The sequence below is a fragment of the Ambystoma mexicanum genome, chromosome 9, assembly GCF_040938575.1.
Source record: "Ambystoma mexicanum isolate Mex_15411 chromosome 9, UKY_AmexF1_1, whole genome shotgun sequence".
Taxonomy (NCBI): Eukaryota; Metazoa; Chordata; class Amphibia; order Caudata; family Ambystomatidae; genus Ambystoma; species Ambystoma mexicanum.
In genome coordinates, this window is record NC_090931.1 from 1,544,689,200 (window position 1) to 1,544,709,446 (window position 20,247).

Below are 20,247 nucleotides of genomic sequence, written 5' to 3' on the forward strand. Positions count from 1 at the left end.
AATGATGCAACATTGAAACCAGTGACCAGGAGCTACCACTGGGGAACCAGCAGCAAGTACATAGCACACCGCAAGTCGAATGATGCAACATTGAAACCAGTGACCAGGAGCTACCACTGGGGAACCAGCAGCGAGTACATAGCACACCGCAAGTCCAATAATGCAACATTGAAACCAGTGACCAGTAGCTACCACTGGGGAACCAGCAGCGAGTACATAGCACACCGCAAGTCGAATGATGCAACATTGAAACCAGTCACCAGGAGCTACCACTGGGGAACCAGCAGTGAGTACATAGCACACCGCAAGTCGAATGATGCAACATTGAAACCAGTGACCAGGAGCTCCCACTGGGGAACCAGCAGTGAGTACATAGCACACCGCAAGTCGAATGATGCAACATTGAAACCAGTGACCAGGAGCTAACTCTGGGGAACCAGCAGTGAGTACATAGCATGCTACAAGGCTAATGATGCAACATTGAAACCAGTGACCAGGAGCTAACTCTGGGGAACCAGCAGCAAGTACATAGCACACCGCAAGATGAATTTGTGCATGTGGTGCAACATTTCTATTTCTGGCCATTGTATCTGCTCCATTATGCTTTAAATGTCCCTTGCATGTGTCTTTTATAATCCTTTATGCACTTTCCAAAACATAGGGCCTCATTACACGGAAGGCGGTGAGCCATGGCGCTATTAGCGCCATGGCTCATGCCGGTAAAATACCGGCACCGCCTTGGCGGAAAGGGGATTTACCGCCCCATTCCAAGGTTGGTGGGGCGGTTAATCCCCCTTCCGCCATTGCCCTTCCCCATTCCCATTTCTGCCCCATAGGGCTCTATGGGAATGGGGAAGGCGCTAATTACGGCACCGCAATTTTGCGGTGCCGTAATTAGCTCCGAGGTCCCTTAGCGGGTTGGTTTTTAACGCCTGCAAAAAGCAGGCGTTAAAACACCAACCCGCTAAGGGACCTCGTAGTAAGGCGGTAATGGTTAACGGCTACCGTTACCATTAACGGTGGCCGTTAACCATTACCGCCTTCCGTGTAATGAGGCCCATAGAGTTAATATCACATAGGTACCTTTCTATGGAACCAACTGGCCTGGGGGGGGGGGTCACAAGTAGCTCCTTGCAGCAATTGGTGTCAAGCTCACCAGACTCTCCTAGGCCAAAACCAGGAGCTAAATAAATAGCTCCCAGCCATTTGGAACCCTGTCTGCTCTGTAAGCAATGTTTACCTCTGTGGCTTACAGCCATCAATGAGCAAGAGGCTCTGTATGTCAGAAAGAGATCAAAAGGACTCAAACTCTCCAGCCCTTCCCCTTCCATTATGCCGGATTGGGCGAGTGCTTTGAATGAGACGCGACAGCATGATGGGGTATTCAGCGCAGAACACTGGCAGGAACTCTGGCACCTGCATGTGCAGGAACTGTGTTGTTTTTACTTGCCAGAGGCTGTAACTCGGTCTGCAACAGCGCATCCTTCCTTGTGGGCATGTTAATGTTGGATTATATTATTATCATCCAACTATGTTCGTTCCCTGTTAACATCCCAACAGCGCGACTGAGGGTCCTTTATTTCACTGTACTTCTAATCTGCTGAGGTATGCAACAGCGCGACTGAGGTTCCTTTACTTCATCGTACTTCTAATCTGCTGAGGTATGCAACAGCGCGATTGAGGGTCTTTTATTTCACTGTACTTCTAATCTGCTGAGGTATGCAACAGCACGACTGAGGGTCCTTTATTTCACTGTACTTCTAATCTGCTGAGGTATGCAACAGCGCGACTGAGGTTCCTTTATTTCATCATACTTCTAATCTGCTGAGGTATGCAACAGCACGACTGAGGGTCCTTTATTTCACTATACTTCTAATCTGCTGAGGTATGCCACTGAGGGTCCTTTATTTCACTGTACTGCTAATCTGCTGAGGTATGCAACAGCGCGATTGAGGGTCCTTTATTTCACTGTACTTCTAATCTGCTGAGGTATGCAACAGCGTGACTGAGGGTCCTTTATTTCACTGTACTTCTAATCTGCTGAGGTATGCAACAGCGCGATTGAGGGTCCTTTATTTCACTGTACTTCTAATCTGCTGAGGTATGCAACAGCGCGATTGAGGGTCCTTTATTTCACTGTACTTCTAATCTGCTGAGGTATGCAACAGCGTGACTGAGGGTCCTTTATTTCACTGTACTTCTAATCTGCTGAGGTATGCAACAGCGCGATTGAGGGTCCTTTATTTCACTGTACTTCTAATCTGCTGAGGTATGCAACAGCGCGATTGAGGGTCCTTTATTTCACTGTACTTCTAATCTGCTGAGGTATGCAACAGCGCGACTGAGGTTCCTTTACTTCATCGTACTTCTAATCTGCTGAGGTATGCAACAGCGCGATTGAGGGTCTTTTATTTCACTGTACTTCTAATCTGCTGAGGTATGCAACAGCACGACTGAGGGTCCTTTATTTCACTGTACTTCTAATCTGCTGAGGTATGCAACAGCGCGACTGAGGTTCCTTTATTTCATCATACTTCTAATCTGCTGAGGTATGCAACAGCACGACTGAGGGTCCTTTATTTCACTATACTTCTAATCTGCTGAGGTATGCCACTGAGGGTCCTTTATTTCACTGTACTGCTAATCTGCTGAGGTATGCAACAGCGCGATTGAGGGTCCTTTATTTCACTGTACTTCTAATCTGCTGAGGTATGCAACAGCGTGACTGAGGGTCCTTTATTTCACTGTACTTCTAATCTGCTGAGGTATGCAACAGCGCGATTGAGGGTCCTTTATTTCACTGTACTTCTAATCTGCTGAGGTATGCAACAGCGCGATTGAGGGTCCTTTATTTCACTGTACTTCTAATCTGCTGAGGTATGCCACTGAGTGTCCTTTATTTCATCGTACTTCTAATCTGTGGAGGTATGCTACAGCGCGACTGTGGGTCCTTTATTTCACTGTACTTCTAATCTGCTGAGGTATGCGACAGTGCAACCATTTGCATATAATGGTTCTGGGATTTGACCCTCTTTCCGTTGTCCACAATAGTTCAGCCTGAAGGTTGTGAAAGGAAAGGAGCGACACCTGCACTAGCACTACAGTTGTTATGGGGATTGAAGCAAAGGGAGTGTAGAGGAATGTGATTCTGGAACTGTGTGACCACCCTCTTACCGCCATATTTTTCATCCTTGAACTGGGAACAGCCTGGTCCCGGCTTCTTTGTTGATCTGTGTGTGGAGACTGTGGATAAACGGGGATGAAGGTTTGCACTCCATTCAGGAGAAGGGTAAAATCCAGAAGTTTTGAGGCAAACCTCATTTTGGTTTTGTGTCTGGAAAGCAGGAAGTGTTCAGTCGTAAGGACTGTGACAGGACGAGGTTGGTTGGAAGATGGTACATTATTTTCATTGTTTAACAGATCAGGAAGTAACTTTAATCTGTTTTTCTTTTCTAAATTCTGATTTTTTTGTTTGTTGAGGACAGATGAAGACACAACTGCAATTTTCATTAATAATCTTGGAGATGAAGTCGGAGGAAGGAGCCCGGACCCTGACCTTGGTAAGTTGCCATTGACCCAGAGTGGTCCTAAAGCTTGTATTTAATGAGGAAGACCCTTTCCATGGAACGCACCCTTGATCCTGATCTGAGGCTTTGCTGGCTCTTCTCAGTAAGTCATCTTGTCTGGGCAGGCTGCAGAAACACTTGGTTAGGTGCAGATCCTGTTGGCTCCACCGATGACCTCCACCCACCATGGTATCATGCCCCTGGTTTTCTTAACATGTTTTGGGTTGGAGACTTTGTGAGAGGGTGATCTCTTGACATTGTGTTAAATGTGCTGTGGGTGTATTGCATGTTTTGGGATGGACAGAACATCTCTTCCCACAGTAGTACTCGGCTATTCATTTGTTCTGTTCTTTCGGGTGGACTCATTAATCATCTCAAATATAGCCTGTGCAAAGTGTGGGCTCATGATAAGTGCAGTGAAGGGAACACAAGGTGCATGTGTGCATGGTGTAATACACCAAAGTAGCTGGTAAAGTGTAGGTATTGGGGTCAGGATGTCACTAAGGGCTTAAGGGCAACAAAGGCCAGACACAGAACTCCGTCTTGACAGGTCTTAATTTAGAAGTGTCTCCATACTTTAGAAAATATCGAACTCAGGGAGAATACTCTGGATGTCTAAGGAACACGCATGTTTCCCCTTCCTTTGTGGAACTTAGGATTGCGTAATGTAGAAATGTCTCCAGGATCCCATCAAAAACCGAAACTAAAAGTCGCTCCATCCCTTACCAATCCTAGAACTTGCTCCCTCCCAGTGACTTGCCACTTCAGACCAGATAGGAGGAGGGGGGCTGGGGAAGTCAGCAGACTGTCTCAAACTTTCCTAACCGAGTTCAGCTATGATGTCTCTAACAATAACTGTAGAATTGTAGGTGGAGACTTTTTTAGCTCTTTTTAGGCTCCCTTCCTGTTTTTGTAGATATAGTTAGGTAGCATGAGTGCAACAAGGAGACCTCCAACCTCGTCCTCTGGTCTGCGGCAGTAGTCGTTGGTTGGGCTAGTATAAAACTTCAAGTTGAGGTTGCACTCTTGGCAGGGATCAACACTTTGGGCAGAAAGGCGTACATGTTATGGATTTGACCTAGACCTCCCACTGCATCTATTCCCAGGGTCTTGGCCCCCTGACCCACCAGTGCACTCTTGCTTTCCTCCTTGATGCATCACCACATGCTCAAAGCTATTGGGGCTTCGTCTACTACCTTATTCTTTTCCTCTTCGAGTGCTGGCTTCCCTGCACCTCCTGGATGCCTCGTCACATGTTCATTACTCCACCTTTCCCAGACACATCCTTTTAGACAGGCTTCCCCTATAATGACACTGTCACCTTCGCTCCCTCGGGTAGACACTGTTCCTTGGGTCTATTCTCACCCCCCCCCACTCCTTATTCTCTCTCCAACCTGTTGATACGTCTCTCCTCTACTTTCCTCTCCCCCATGATCGGTCTCCTCTCGTCATTGACCTCCTATCTCCACTTCTCTGACTCCTCCTATCCATTCTTCCAACTCCTCTTCTCCTTCTCTGCTCTCCTTTCACTCTTCTCCTCTTCGTTCCTCCTTTCCTCCTCTGCTCTCCTCTCGCCCTCCTCCTTGTGCTCCAGGCCTGTCCTCTACCCAACCTCCAAAACTCTGCTGGCTCCTTCCTCAAACTTCCATACACATCTCTCTTCACCTCTCCCTTTCATATGTCTCCTGGCCTGTCCCAGGGAGGGTTCTATCCATGTTTGCTTTAGGTGTAAAACAGTACAGGTGTGATTGCTGATTCCCAGAGCTTGGGCGGTTCCTTTTCTGCTTTGCATACCTTGGCCCCCCCGAACCTCCCCTCCCTTGTAATTGCCTCCGTCATGTTGGATTCACAGACAGATTCAGATAATCAGCACTGTGCAGTGCTCCAGATGAGATTTTGAAGAGAGAGTATTTTACTCAAAACTTTTGAAGTTGTGAGTAAAATGATTCTTAGGGAGTAAAAAAGTAATTCCTAAGCCCAATATTGATCTTTTTTAGGTGACTCTAAAATGGATGCTTTATTCATTGCTTCTAGTAATGTATGCAAATAAAAGGATGCACTTTTACCCTTCAAGTTTCTCTTCCGATCCGGACGTGATAGTGCTCTTTCCTGGGGTGCTGCTGCGCTGCTACTACGGATCGGAACATATTCCTTAAGCTGTGTTGGTGGAAGCAGGCTGGGCGCTCCTATGTGACTGGTGTTTCCTATCGCTGTTGGGAACATTTTTGCCCAGTATTTTATTTTGTTAATATGTGCATTTTCGTGTTTTTAGGAGTAAAAGCGGCTGGTACGCTGCTTGCATGTAGCAATGTATGTAAGTTAGGGTTCCTCTCCATACATGAACCCACATCCTCTCACGTCACATCTACCTTGCTGGCCAGGAAGCGGACGTTGCCACAGGCATTGGTGCGGTGAAAGGAGGTTGCCATGTTAGGGTATGGCGTGGGGTGATGTCATTGAGATGTGTGCTGAATGCTGCAGTAAGGAAAGTGTGACAGAAAGCCCCCCATTTCTGGGGGTTATGGAGGGATGTGGGGGCAAAGGGAAGCCACTCGCAGCGTGATGCGACCCATGGAGTTTGTATTGGTATATGGGGGACCCCCGAGGGTGAGGTTATAGAGGGACTTGCGGGGTCAGGGGGGACTAGGTGCAAAGGGAAGCCACTTGCAGGGTGATGTGACCCCCCTGGAGTTGATATTGCTATATGGGGGACCCCCAAGGGTGAGGTTATGGAGGGACTTGCAGGGTCGGGGGGGACTAGGTGCAAAGGGAAGCCACTTGCAGTGTGATGTGACCCCTGGAGTTGGTAAATGGGGAATCCCAAAGGGTCCAGCCACTGTCCCCTCTCTGCACTTCATCATGTTTCACAACAACCCCATCAGGACAGGCCATCCCAATGTGACTCATTATTGGATGTGTTGTGGGTGATGGAGAAGGGTCCCCCAGATCGGGATTCTGCGGGCAAGATGGGGGAGCGTGGAGTGATGTCAAGGAACAGCACTACATGGCACCCAGCATAAGAACGGTTCTGATAACCACAGTACTTGAGGCAAGCTTGCTGCTCTCCTTGTGCTCACTCCATGAACCCACCTGCATAGCATTCAAACTCCACACTGGAGAGGAATGGGAGTCCAAAGAAACCAGGTACTCACACACTCGGGAACACTCTATGAATGCTGCACGGTAAAGCTATCGGAAAGAAAATGCCTTCACTAGCAATACAGGGAGTCAGAGTGAGGTACTGCCAGACCACCATCTTACTCCTGTTTGGTTTTAAGATGGCAGGCAGCATTTTTGAGCCATTGACCTTATTTATTTATTTATTGTTCACTTGTTAGGCTATTCTACAGGAAGCAAATACTGTTTCAAAGCGCCCACAAGGCAACGGGGAGAGACGGGATCATAAACAATGTAATTACAACAATGTTACATAATTAAGAAGAGGCGATGGGGAGGGGAAGACAATCCTACTATTCCTTCTGAGTGTTTTAAACATGCAAGTGCAGAAGGGAGACGGGTATGGGATAGGCGCTGTGGTGCTCATGTAGAGCAGCAGAAGAAGTGCTATGAAAAAAGGTAAGTGCAACCTCCCGTGGTGGAGGGTGATCCGAGGCAAGTGCAGAGGATAGACAGCAGCTGGGGTGATAAGATGTGGGAGGTCAGGGCCCCGAGGATGCATAAGGGCCCTGCACACCAGTCAAGCTACTCTGCGATTAGCAGGGAAGAGAGGCAGTGAAGGAAGAGGTAAAGAGGAAGGTCTTGAGGCTTTTCCTGAACTTAAGGATGTCCTGCTTAAGACAAAGATGGAGGGAGAGGCTGTTCCAAAGAAGGGAGCCCGCTGAGGAAATCGACCGACCACCTGCTCTCTGTTCCGCAAACAGCTTAACATGCAAGGAGTTGGTGCCAGAGGAACGCAGGGGTCTAGAGCGGGAGTATTTGGTCAGAAAGAGTTGCAGAGGGAGTGGTCCCCGGCCCCAGACAGCCTTGCGGATGATCCAGAGGGATTTGAATTTAATCTGTGCTGCAATCAGCCAGTGAAGACTTTGTAGGGCAGGAGAGATGCGATCCCTGGGCTTGAGGACAAGGATATGTCTTGCTGCCCTATTCTGGATTAGCTGGAGAGGTCGCAGAGTGGACAAAGGTAGATTGAGGAGGCTATTGCTATAGTCAAGCCTAGAGAAAACCAAAGCCCACGTAACATTGAGTCTCTGGGGGAAGGTGAGGAAAGGTAGAATTCCTTTCAGAAGGCAAAGCGGAAAGTGGGACTTCTTGGCAATGTCTTGAGTATGAGGGAAGAAGGTGAGAGAGGAGTCGAAGATGACTCAGGTTTCTGGCTTACGAAGAAGGAGCAAGGGGAGAGCCCATGGAAGAAGGCAAGTCGGGTGCCGGGGTCCCAATAGGGAGGATCTCTGTTTTGCTGGCATTGAGGCAAAGAACATTAGAAGTACACCAGGCCTGGATGGCTGAGAGGCAGTCAAGGATGAAGGAGGGTGCAAGGGCGTCTGTAGGAAGTTTGAAGAAGAGTTATGTGTCGTCAGCATAGTACTGGTTGGGGGAGAAGGAGCAAATGAGGCGTGCCTGTAGAGTAAGGTAGATGTCAAAGAGCCAGAGCGAAAGAATGGAGCCCTGGGGGATGCCACACAGGTGGAGAAGGAGGTAGGGGAGGAGAAGGTGCCCAGTATGACTTTGGAAGAGCGTCAGTTAGGAAGGAGGTAAGCCACTCCAGTGCCCTCTCCGATATACCAAGAGTGTCATGGAGCCTTTTTATGAGGATGGAATGGTTCACTGTCAAAAGCAGAAGAGAGATCAAGGCGGATGAGGACAGCCGGGGAGTTGGAATCAAGGGATGCAAGCAGTTCTTCACAAGTGTTCAGAAGAGCAGTTTCCGTGCTTCTGGCTGCTCTGAATCCGGACTGAAGGTCATGAAGACCGCCAACAAGTTCAGTGTGGGAATTAAGTTGGGAAAGGGTCAACTTCTCAAGTAGTTTCCCCAAGAAAGGGGTGATGGAGATAGGGCGATAGTTGGCCAGGCAGGTGAGGTCTGCTGACGTTTTTTTAAGGAGGGGTGCACAAGGGAGTGCTTGAGGGAGGATGGAAAAGAACCAGTAGCAAAGGAGTGGTTGCAAGATCAGCGAGAGCAGGGCCGAGAGAGATGTTGTCCTTGATGGCTCTGGATAGGCAAGGGGCAACTTGTTTGGAAGAGACCTTCATGGAGTTGACAATTCTGGTGACTTCTTCCAGAGAGAGAGAGAGAGAGGCGAAGGAGGAAAAGAAGGAAGGTGGAGGGTGAGTGGCAGGGGAGGCAGAGGGGCGGAGGGTTGGGAGAGTGCTTGATAAAGCTGTTCAGTATGTCTTGGGTTTTGGAAGTGAAGTGAGTGGCGAGGGCATTGCAAAGGGCCTGGGAAGGAGTAGGGGCATAGGATGCTGCGGATGGGTTGGCAAGTTCCCTGCAGATTTTGAAGAGTTCAGCTGTGTTGTTGGGCACGCCAGATACTCGTGCCTGAGTGTGGGCCCTTTTCTGGCATGTATGAAGAGCCTGTAGTGCCTTAGGAGCAGGCGGCAAGCCAGTTTGTCAGAGGGTGAACCTGAAGTTTGCCACTTCGGTTCTGCAGCCCTCCACTTACGTTTTTGGTCTGCAAATTCAGAGTCGTACCAGGTGTTACGCTTGGAGGCAGGTTTCAGGCGGATCCTCATGACTGGGGCAAGGATGCCAAGGGTGTTGTTGATGGACAGTTGGAAGTTGCTGAGAGCAGATTCAGAGGTAGAGTCTGAGTTGGACGTGAAGGCAGCAGCTGACACTCGTTTCATCGGACGGATGTTTGCGAACGAGGCTGGCAGGGCTTTTGGAGGAGTTTTCACAAGGCCATAGGAACCCAGGTGGGAGGAGAGAAGAGTGTGGTCAGACCAAGAGAGAAGGAGGTTGGAGTAGATGGCGCCCAGCGTGTGTCCGGCAGAGTGCTTTGGCTGATTTTGTTCTTAGGAGTTCAACAAGTGGAACAGTTATATTATTGTGGCAACAAGTGATTAGATATTTTGGCATTTGTAACATCTCTTCCTTAGGTGAAGGTGAATATCGTGTCTCACTCCATGGATTCCCCTAACGTACCTGAGCCTTTTCTCCTCCCAGGTGATCCTCCCGCAGAGCACCACCCCAAGGTCAGTATCAGGAAGCGTCTGCCTTTCCCTGGCCACATGGTTGGAGACTTTAGGCAGGGGTTCAGTGAGGGATCCACAGGATTCATCACACCACCCAGTCTCTCCTCTCTGTACCTGCAGCAATACTCTCAACCACCCTGTTAGGACCGTTTGGGCCTCATCACAAGTCCGGCGGTAATCTGGTGCAATTAGTGCCATACGGAAATAGCGTCAACGCCGGGTCGATCAGCGGTATTATCGCTGCATCACAAACTGGCATGATCGCGTTCCCGACTCCGATGGTAACGCTATTAGTCTCCGGCAGAAACTGCGCTGAAATAAGGGTTACCACCAAAATATCAGCGCTAATAGCGCTACCGCCGATGACCCCAGCGTTCAAAGACCCCAGAGAGCAGAGGAGTTGCTAGGTCTGTAAAAGACCCGGGGCTATACTGATGTCGGAACTTTTGGGACTGGGGCTAGCTAGTCTTTTGGCTGTAGCTCCTGAGATTCTATCCGGGGCTACAGCCAAAAGATCAGGGGCTATAGCCCCCTTAGCCCCCCCCTAGCAACGCCCCTGCCAGAGAGCCCTCCCCATCGCCGGCGTGCTCACACCCCTGAGCCCAGGGCCACTGCACAGCCCCTCTCCCACATGTGCTGCAGAGGCTGAAAGAGATGGAGTGCAGACAGAGGGAGATGGAGGCGATAGGGCACATGCACTCGGAACCCCTGCAGGCCATATGGGACAGCATACATGGGCTCACCCGCAGGATTGTGCGGGTCATTGTGAAGAACCGGGCAGAGACAACTGATAAGCGTTAAAATTTGCAGTTTAAAATTGCAGGAAGTCATATTGTTTGGCTGATAATTAACCATTTCAAGCCATCCACCCATATTCTCTACACTGTGTGCAGTACATTGGAAACAGAGAATTAATGTGATACATTATTACACCGCAGCAACTTCCTGCAATCGAATTTAAAAGAGACATTAAGGAGACCGGAATTCACAAATTTTGGTCAACACTTTTCAATTTTGTGACACATATACTTGTATACTTGGTGGTCAGCATGTCTTTCAATAGTGTACCACCGCCAATGTTTTTCCTTTCGGATGTTGGTGAACCAACTATTCCATGGAAAAGATGGATTAAATCATTTGAACATTACGCTGGCGTTGTATGTGGTCAGAATTGCAGCGTGGAGAGGAGGAAGTCTCTTTTAATGCATTGTTTAGGCCCGGCGGGGCAGGAAAAATTTGAAGACCTACCAGATTTACTTTCTGATGAAGATAATGACTTAAATGAATATGAGCGGTCGGTGAAGAAGATGGGGAAACATTATGAAAAGAAACTGAGCACTATTTTGGAACGTTATAAATTTGGGAAAAGAACTCAAGGAGAGGGTGAGAGCATAGAACAGTACATCACTAGTTTGAGAAAGCTAGCCAAGACATGCAATTTCAATACTCAGTTGGACGAGAGGTTGAGAGATCAATTCATGCTGGAGTGTAGGAGTAGCAAAGTAAGAGAAAGATTATGGGCTGAGGACGACCCCAACTTGGACACTGTCTTGCGTGTGGCCAAGGAAGTGGAGCACACTGAGAAATGTGTTAAGGAATTAGAAAGCAGGATGCAAAATACTGATATTAAACATGAAATTTCAAAAGAGAAGCATAATGCACTTACTACAAGTAAAGAGAATGAACCCATTGCCCAAATTTCAGGAAATTCCAACAGGAGATACAAATCAGAAAGGAACGGGAGATTACCGTGGAATGATGAAAAAAGAAGAAAACCAAGCTCCAGAATTTATAACAGTGATGTGAGAAAGAAAAGTCCGCACAGGCGTGGAGATGACCCCAGAAGGAAGAACACAGGGAGATGTTTTAGATGTGATAGCATGGATCATTGGGCGGATAACCCAGAATGTCCTGCTTTGAAAATCATATGTGGGAAATGCAAAGGCAAGGGGCATTACGCACGATGTTGCAGAAGGCAAAACACTTCCACTAACTGGATAGGAAGCGATGAAAATAGTGATGAAGATGAAGAAGAATGTGTGTTTGTCGTGACGGACGAAGAAAATGAACAAGAAATAGAAAGCCCCAAAGCCGTAGTTTGTGTTGATGGAACCGACATGCACATGATGATTGATTCAGGTGCAAAATATACCTTGATACCACACATTTTCTGGGACAGGAAGAAACATGAATACCTGCATGAACCAGACATAAATCCCAGAGCATATGGCGAAGTTAAAATAGATGTCATTGGATGGTTTTGGGGAGCACTCAAATTCAAAGAGAGGAAAGCAAATGGAAAAATATACATAACAAAGAAGGGGAGAACACCTTTGTTAAGTTGGACTCACCAATGTAAACTCAAAGTGAAGTTAGATGCTGCGTCGGATGAGTCTGTATATTCAGTTGAAAGCAATGATGGAAGACTTCAAGGAAACAAAGAAGTCACCAAGGAAGCTGATATGGTGAAAGAAATTTTCAGGAAAGAAATCGGATGTCTGCGTGGGTTTGTTCATGAGATCAAAATGAAGCCAGGACATGTTCCTGTTGCGCAGAAGTTACGCAACATTCCGCTTTCAATGAGAGAAGAAGTAAGAAAGGAGATTAAGTTATTGGAGGATCAGAAAATCATTGAGAGAATAGATGCCAGTGAATGGGTTTCACCATTAGTTGTATTAAGAAAAAAATCCGGAAAATTGAGAATATGCGTAGACATGAGAGAATTAAATAAGTGCGTGATCCCGGACAGACATCCACTCCCCAATATTCAAGAGATTGTATCCACTATTGGACCCTCGAAGTATTTTTCCACTCTGGATCTAACATCAGCATACCATCAAGTTAAACTTCATAGGGATTCTAAGAAAATGACAGCCTTTATCACGCCTGATGGGCTGTATCAATACCGAAGATTGCCATTTGGGTTGGTGTCAGCTGCTTCAGTATTTCAGAGAATCATGCACAAACTATTTGAAGGTGACGAAGGAATTATTTGTTTTCAAGATGACATACTAGTACACGCTGTCAACCAGAAAGTGCATAATGAAAGATTACAACAAGTCTACAAGAAATTATATGAAGCAGGTATGACCCTTAGTAGAGATAAATGTAATATAAATCGTAGCGAAATCGAATATCTAGGACATACCATATCTGCTAGCGGCATAAAACCAAGGAAACAACTTGCGGATGCCATAATGAACATGCCAAGACCAGAGTCAAAGGAGGGCGTGCGTACGTTGATTGGAATGGCAGAGTACTATTCTAAGTTTATAAAGGATTTTGCCATACATACTGTTCCGCTACGTGAACTCCTAAAGAAGAAGTCATTTGAATGGAACAGGGAGTGCGAAGAAGAATTTGAAAATATCAAATCAGAATTAAACAGAGCACCATCACTGAAGAATTTCAAAAGTGGGAGGAAGACTATAATAACAACAGATGCAAGCAACCTAGGGTTAGGAGCTGTTGTCACACAAGAAATTGAAGGAAAAGAAGTTCTTATCGCGTTTGCATCTAGATTGTTAAAGGGTGCAGAAAGGTCGTATGCTGCAATAGAAAAGGAAATACTGGCCATCAAGTGGGCAACAGAAAAGTTTAGGAATTTCATCTGGGGAGTGGAGGTGGAGATTCGCACTGACCACAAACCATTGATACATGTCATTATGAATAAAGGTTTGGACAATGTATCTAACAGAATTAAAAGATGGGTGGTACTTCTGCAGGAGTACAACTGTACAGTACGATATGTACCAGGAGTGAAGAATCGTGCTGCTGATTGTCTGTCGCGACTTACCAACAATTCTGAAGTAGATAATGAAAGTGAAGACAGTCCTGAGGTTGTTTTGAACGTTGAAGCGCTTTCCATATCCAAAACTGAGTGGGAAGAAGCGGAAAGACAAGATGATAGTATAATACAGTTGAAACAAATTATACGAAACAATGGAAGTTTGAAGAAAGTTATGTTTGAGGGGTCCGATCTCATCGAATACTGGAGAGTTGCAGATGAACTCAACGTAGCGAATGACAGAATTATGAGAGGAGATCGAATAATTCCACCTACAAGTTTAAGACAAAGAATCATCGATCTGGGCCACGAAGGCCATCAAGGAATTGTGAAGACTAAACAGAGAATACGCGATGATTTCTGGTGGCCAGGATGTGACCTGCAAATCGAGAGAACCATCAGAGAATGTATCCTTTGTAATCAGAGTGACAGGGCGTGTGTGAGTGAGAATTACCCTATGGTGATAACGAATATTCCAGGGAAAGTATGGGATGAAATAGGCATGGACATACTAGGGCCTATTCATTGTGATGGTAAACAACAGTTTTGCTTGGTGGTCATTGACCTTCTGACCAGATGGGTAGAAGTTCTTATCAAACCTCATATGAGTGCTAAGATAGTGATAGATTTTTTGTCAGAGATATGCACTAGAGAAGGTTTCCCAAGAAGCATATTAACTGATAATGGTGTCCAATTCAGGTCAAAAGAGATGGAAATGGTCTGTACCAGTAATTCCATTGTGCACAAAACTAGTGCAATATACCACCCACAAACCAATGGGGTGGTTGAGAGATTCAATAAGGTGCTCAAGGATGCTATTCGGTGGGCTTGGTCAAATGGGCTCAACTGGGAAGAAGCAGTGAAAAGGAAAATAATTGCTCACCGTTTTACTCCCCATAGTACTACTGGTCTATCACCTTTTGAGTTAAGTAGAGGGCGCAGAGCAAACACCAAATTGACACCATCTTGGTTGGAGAGGGAGACCATAGTAAGAAAAGATTTTGGAGAGGCGGTAGAGAACATTAGGAAAATCCAACTTAGGAACAAGGCAGCTCACGATAGTCTAATGAGCAAAAGGAAAGGAAATAAGGTTCCCAGAGTGGGGGGGTCTGGTAAGAATTAAACTACCCCCTGTACTAAGAGATGGACCTTGTAAATGGTCCAAACCAGTGAGTGTGATTGAGGTTTTTAGACATGCGGTGAGAGTGCAAGATGGTAGGGTCTGGAATATGGAGAGAGTATGTGTGATGGAATCGAGTAAGGATGTAAATACTGGTGAAATGGAACACAAGGAGCAACTCAGTAGGGGTGACAATGAAAGCATTGCAGCAAGTTTTAAATTAAGGGTTGCATCAGATGCATGGGTGCTCTGATGCAACCCTTAATTTAAAACTTGCTGCAATGCCCCAACCCAGCGCACAGTACCTTAATGTCAGGAAATCACACCTAATTCACCAAACGCTGCGTGTTGGCTGCCTGCCACTTATACCTTGCGCAGATTAATTATGGGAACCTCTCCATGGGCAGCCAACTGGCACTGTATGCAGGGCTTAATTTTCTGCAGCTGACTGGCACTGTATGCAGGGCTTAATTTTCTCCTGGGTAAACAGATTACTGACATTAAAGTCCTCTCCTTTTCATGAATCAGCAGACTCTCATTTATATATATTCTTGGACCAGCAGCACTCTCCAGTGGGTCCTTTGTATCTTGGGATCAGCAGGCTTCATCTACAATTTATCGGGGATCAGCAGGCGCCTTCTGATCCCATCCTCGTCGCCATTTGTAGTATTGGTGGATGGAGGAAATCATCAGGAAACAGGTAATTCATGAGCATATAAAATGAGTAAGTTTATTCATAAGTTACAGGGCAAGTTAAGTATGAAAAGCAGGAGCTATATAGATAACATCCTTTCAGTAAGGTTCTCCCATCGTGTCCCCAACTGTAGCTATTAGAACACTAACGTCTCACATAATTCTAAATAACATCACTATATTATACTATCTGCACAAGTTGCATTCAGTACAGATGGACATATAAATACTACACAGCATTGGTGAGGTGTATATAATAGTGACAATGTGTGCAATCATATTCATATATCATGAAGTTATTGGAGTTTGCATTAGGCAGATTGATGGTACTAGCAGGTTTATGAACAGTTTGAGGTTTTGCAGGTCTGCAACTATTAGTGTCATGCTCTATGGGGTAGCACCGCCATTGACGTTTATGTACCTACGAGTTTGTTTGGTGTTGTGATTCAGTGTAAATACAGCAAATTATATGAAAGGCATTTACAGATGGTATGGTTTTTTCAACAAAGTATGTACAAGGGTGGTTGTTTGATGGCAAAATGAAATGGTGGTTGTTTATGTATAAAAATTGTTATAAATGGATATAATCCATGATACCCAGATGAATGTATAAAATGTGTTATACCTGGATGTAATCCATGATACCCAGATGAATATTGGATGCTCGGTTGACAGTTGTAGTACCCGGATGGATATTAGAATATGATACCTAGATGATTATTGGATGCTCAAAATAATTTTTAATGCTGTATGAGGTGATACCCAGATGAATAATGGATGCCGAATGAATACTGGATGAATATTGGATGCCCGGATGACTGTTGTGGTACCCGGATAGATATAAAATGTATATACTGATTGTATGCCGAATGAATACTGGATGAATATTGGATGCCCGGATGACTGTTGTGGTACCCGGATGGATATTAAATGTATATACCGAGATGAATATTGGAAGCCCGGATCTGTTGTGGTGCCCGGACGGATATTATGTTGTGATTCCCAGATGAATATTTAGATGCCTGATTGATATTTGTGATGTCCAGATGAAATTTAGGTTTTATGAGTAGTGGTAATCTGGATGATATTGTGATATTATGCTAATTGATGGGTGGTCAATAGTTTAACGTTGACGCTGCATCGTTCAGAGGTCATGTCATATATGAGTCTGCGTGTGGGCAGATGTGAAATATTGACTGGAATATATGTTGTAAGTTCAATGTTACTGTCACCTCATCGTTCAGTGGTCAGGTTATACATTAGGTGGTATATCAGTCTGCATTAGGTGGATGTGATCAGTAATAACTCTGCATCGTTCAGAGGTTATTTCATTTATGATTATAAGTTCAATGTTACTGTCACTGCATGGTTCAGTGGTCAAGTGGTACTCTGCATCGTTCAGAGGTCATTTTATTTATGATTACAAGTCCAATGTTACTGTCACTGCATCGTTCAGTGGTCAAATGATACTTTAGTCTGCATTAGGTGGATGCGATCAGTAATGACTCTGCATCGCTCAGAGGTCATTTATGATTACAAGTTCAATGTTACTGTCACTGCATCGTTCAGTGGTCAAGTGGTACTTTAGTCTACATTAGGTGGATGCGATCAGTAATGACTCTGCATCGTTCAGAGATCATTTTATTTATGAATCTGTGCGTGGGCAGATGTGAAATACGAAGGGAATATACATTATGAGTAGTGACACTGCATGTTTGGTATAAAGTGCACTAGTGTCATGAAGGTTATGAATAGTGAATAATTACCCGTATGCTTGAATGGCCTGTATGCAGGTGATGTTGATGCATGGGTGCTGGCCGTATATCGAGCATGTTATTTACGCTGTGATGTTGCGTATTATTAATATTGCTCTGAAACGGTACAGTTTGGTCTTACTGTCTTGCAAAATTGAATGTAATTGTTGTTGGTTTGAGACCTGTTTCCACTTGGACAGATTTCTTGATATATTTTCTGTCGTTGTGTTTTTTTTTCCACGCACTGTTCTCCTTTACCAGTTGCGTTGTTTTCATGTGATCTTTGTCTTGTACGTATCTTTCCTTTCTTTTCCCACATTTATGTGTTCTCTTCTAGGCAGTGGGAGCGTGTGCTGGACGGTGTAAATGAAAGATGCAAATGATGGGTGTTTCTCTGACAAGAAAGGTAGTGTATTGTAGTCATGGTTGTGAACTAGTTGTGTTAGGAATGTAAATGGATGGTCCATATGAATGTTAGCTAGTTATCTTATGGTTGCGTGAGTGCGCAGTTGTGCTGGATGTGGCAGACCCTTGTCTTTAGGTGGAAGGTGGAGTGGGAGGAGATGCGTGTTGGTGGTTGAGAGTGTGGCAAGGAATGTGTGTGCTCGCTGGTGGCAGCTGTGAGGCCCGGGAGTGGCAGTTCCGGGCAAGTGCTGAAATGTGTACTTATCTGTGTTGAATGTTAGTTACATGAATGTGGTATACGCTTTTATGGTTACGATTGTTGTATGGCTCTTACAGATGCGCAGGAGTGTGGAAATCCTGATAGTCTCTGTATGTCTGGCCTGTGGTATCTTAGTGTGTGTTCAGTTAGAAGAGAGGGAGATGTGTAGTATTTATATGTCCATCTGTACTGAATGCAACCTGTGCAGATAGTATAATATAGTGATGTCATTTAGAATTATGTGAGACGTTAGTGTTCCAATAGCTACAGTTGGGGACACGATGGGAGAACCTTACTGAAAGGATGTTATCTGTATAGCTCCTGCTTTTCATACTTAACTTGCCCTGTAACTTATGAATAAACTTACTCATTTTATATGCTCATGAATTACCTGTTTCCTGATGATTTCCTCCATCCACCAATACTACAGTTCTGAGTGAACATCTAAGTATATGATCCATACTAGTCTAAAAAGTGTAACTATGTGATTGGTTACTTAACATCAGGTGGGGCAACTAAGCCCTCCCTAAAAAAATGACCACTATGAACATCACTAAATACACAACATCCCATTGGTTTACACACTATAGGACCCCTAAATACGCAGGTCCTCTACAATTGGTTGGCTCTTAATCCTCCTTCAGTACTTTTCCACCTACGTTAGCAGCCTGCAGGCTGGCCATCCAGATGCTGGTGAGGTTGCCTTAACTTTAGCTTCCCATCATTTAGCATATCAATCCATCATCACCTCAGTGGTCTACTGTCAATTATGCCTTTGAAATTCATCCCTGAGAGTGTTCTTAGCTCTGAGAAAATTAGGGAGTGAGAAGCACAGTCTGCCTTCATGCGTAGGTGTGACCATCTCGTTCATCCAACTTCATGCTTCATGTGACTAGAGACCATGGAATCAAGCCTTTTCGTGCATTTAATATTAATTTCTAATAGTCCTCTGACGTCTTCCTTATTATATTCATGCCTTTCTGAACAGGAGTCTTGTTCTTTCACACGATTTTGTATCCAAAGTCAGTTCACTCCAGTTTTGATAAGACCTTGGCTTCTTGGCTCGCTCATCCTCACCTTTGGCTGTTACTCTGCTTGAAATTCAATTAGCTTTTTACTGCAACACACTGAAATGAGGCCTTTTGCTACTGTCCAACCTGCTATAATACGTTTAGTGGAAACATCCATAATTCTCTCATTCCTATGTATGTATACGTTGGCGCTTGCCAGTCTGTTTACTATAATCTTAGAGCTAGCTTCACGATTACTTTGCTGCTTGCGTTTCTTCTGCATCTGTACACGTGTCAAATGACTTGATATCTTCATCCTTTTTCCTCCATCGGAGCCCGGTGAGTTGCGGCTGATTTGATTTTAAGGCTCCTCCACCTGTCCTGGTGGCATCCTTGGTCCCCCTGCCCCTGAAGTAGCCCGCTTTGTCTCCACTCCCTCCCCGCACCCACTTCCTGATTCCCCGGACCTCCCGCCTCCCGTGCCCGCCCACCCCCCCCCATTGGTCCATCCATCCAGCCTTGCCGAGCGAGTGTAGTGACTCGCGTGCCTGCACCGGCTCCTTTCCTCCATCGGAGCCCGGTGAGTTGCGGCTGATTTGATTTTAAGGCTCCTCCACCTGTCCTGGTGGCATCCTTGGTCCCCCTGCCCCTGAAGTAGCCCGCTTTGTCTCCACTCCCTCCCCGCACCCACTTCCTGATTCCCCGGACCTCCCGCCTCCCGTGCCCGCCCACCCCCTCCCATTGGTCCATCCAGCCTTGCCGAGCGAGTGTAGTGACTCGCGTGCCTGCACCGGCTCCTTTCCTCCATCGGAGCCCGGTGAGTTGCGGCTGATTTGATTTTAAGGCTCCTCCACCTGTCCTGGTGGCACCCTTGGTCCCCCTGCCCCTGAAGTAGCCCGCTTTGTCTCCACTCCCTCCCCGCACCCACTTCCTGATTCCCCGGACCTCCCGCCTCCCGTGCCCGCCCACCCCCCCCCCATTGGTCCATCCAGCCTTGCCGAGCGAGTGTAGTGACTCGCGTGCCTGCACCGGCTCCTTTCCTCCATCGGAGCCCGGTGAGTTGCGGCTGATTTGATTTTAAGGCTCCTCCACCTGTCCTGGTGGCATCCTTGGTCCCCCTGCCCCTGAAGTAGCCCGCTTTGTCTCCACTCCCTCCCCGCACCCACTTCCTGATTCCCCGGACCTCCCGCCTCCCGTGCCCGCCCACCCCCCCCCCATTGGTCCATCCATCCAGCCTTGCCGAGCGAGTGTAGTGACTCGCGTGCCTGCACCGGCTCCTTTCCTCCATCGGAGCCCGGTGAGTTGCTGCTGATTTGATTTTAAGGCTCCTCCACCTGTCCTGGTGGCATCCTTGGTCCCCCTGCCCCTGAAGTAGCCCGCTTTGTCTCCACTCCCTCCCCGCACCCACTTCCTGATTCCCCGGACCTCCCGCCTCCCGTGCCCGCCCACCCCCCCCCATTGGTCCATCCAGCCTTGCCGAGCGAGTGTAGTGACTCG

At 46.4% G+C, this 20,247-nt stretch overlaps 1 protein-coding gene across 1 annotated transcript in view; it reads left to right on the forward strand.

The window, feature by feature from the left end:
- Nucleotides 1-20,247, forward strand: part of LOC138489490 (zinc finger protein ZFP2-like) — a 208,953-nt gene that overhangs the window by 69,877 nt on the left and 118,829 nt on the right. Inside the window, exon 4 of the mRNA XM_069617231.1 lies at nt 3,486-3,560. Within this exon, the coding sequence (XP_069473332.1) occupies nt 3,486-3,560 (75 nt within the window). The remainder of the gene's footprint in view (nt 1-3,485; nt 3,561-20,247) is intronic.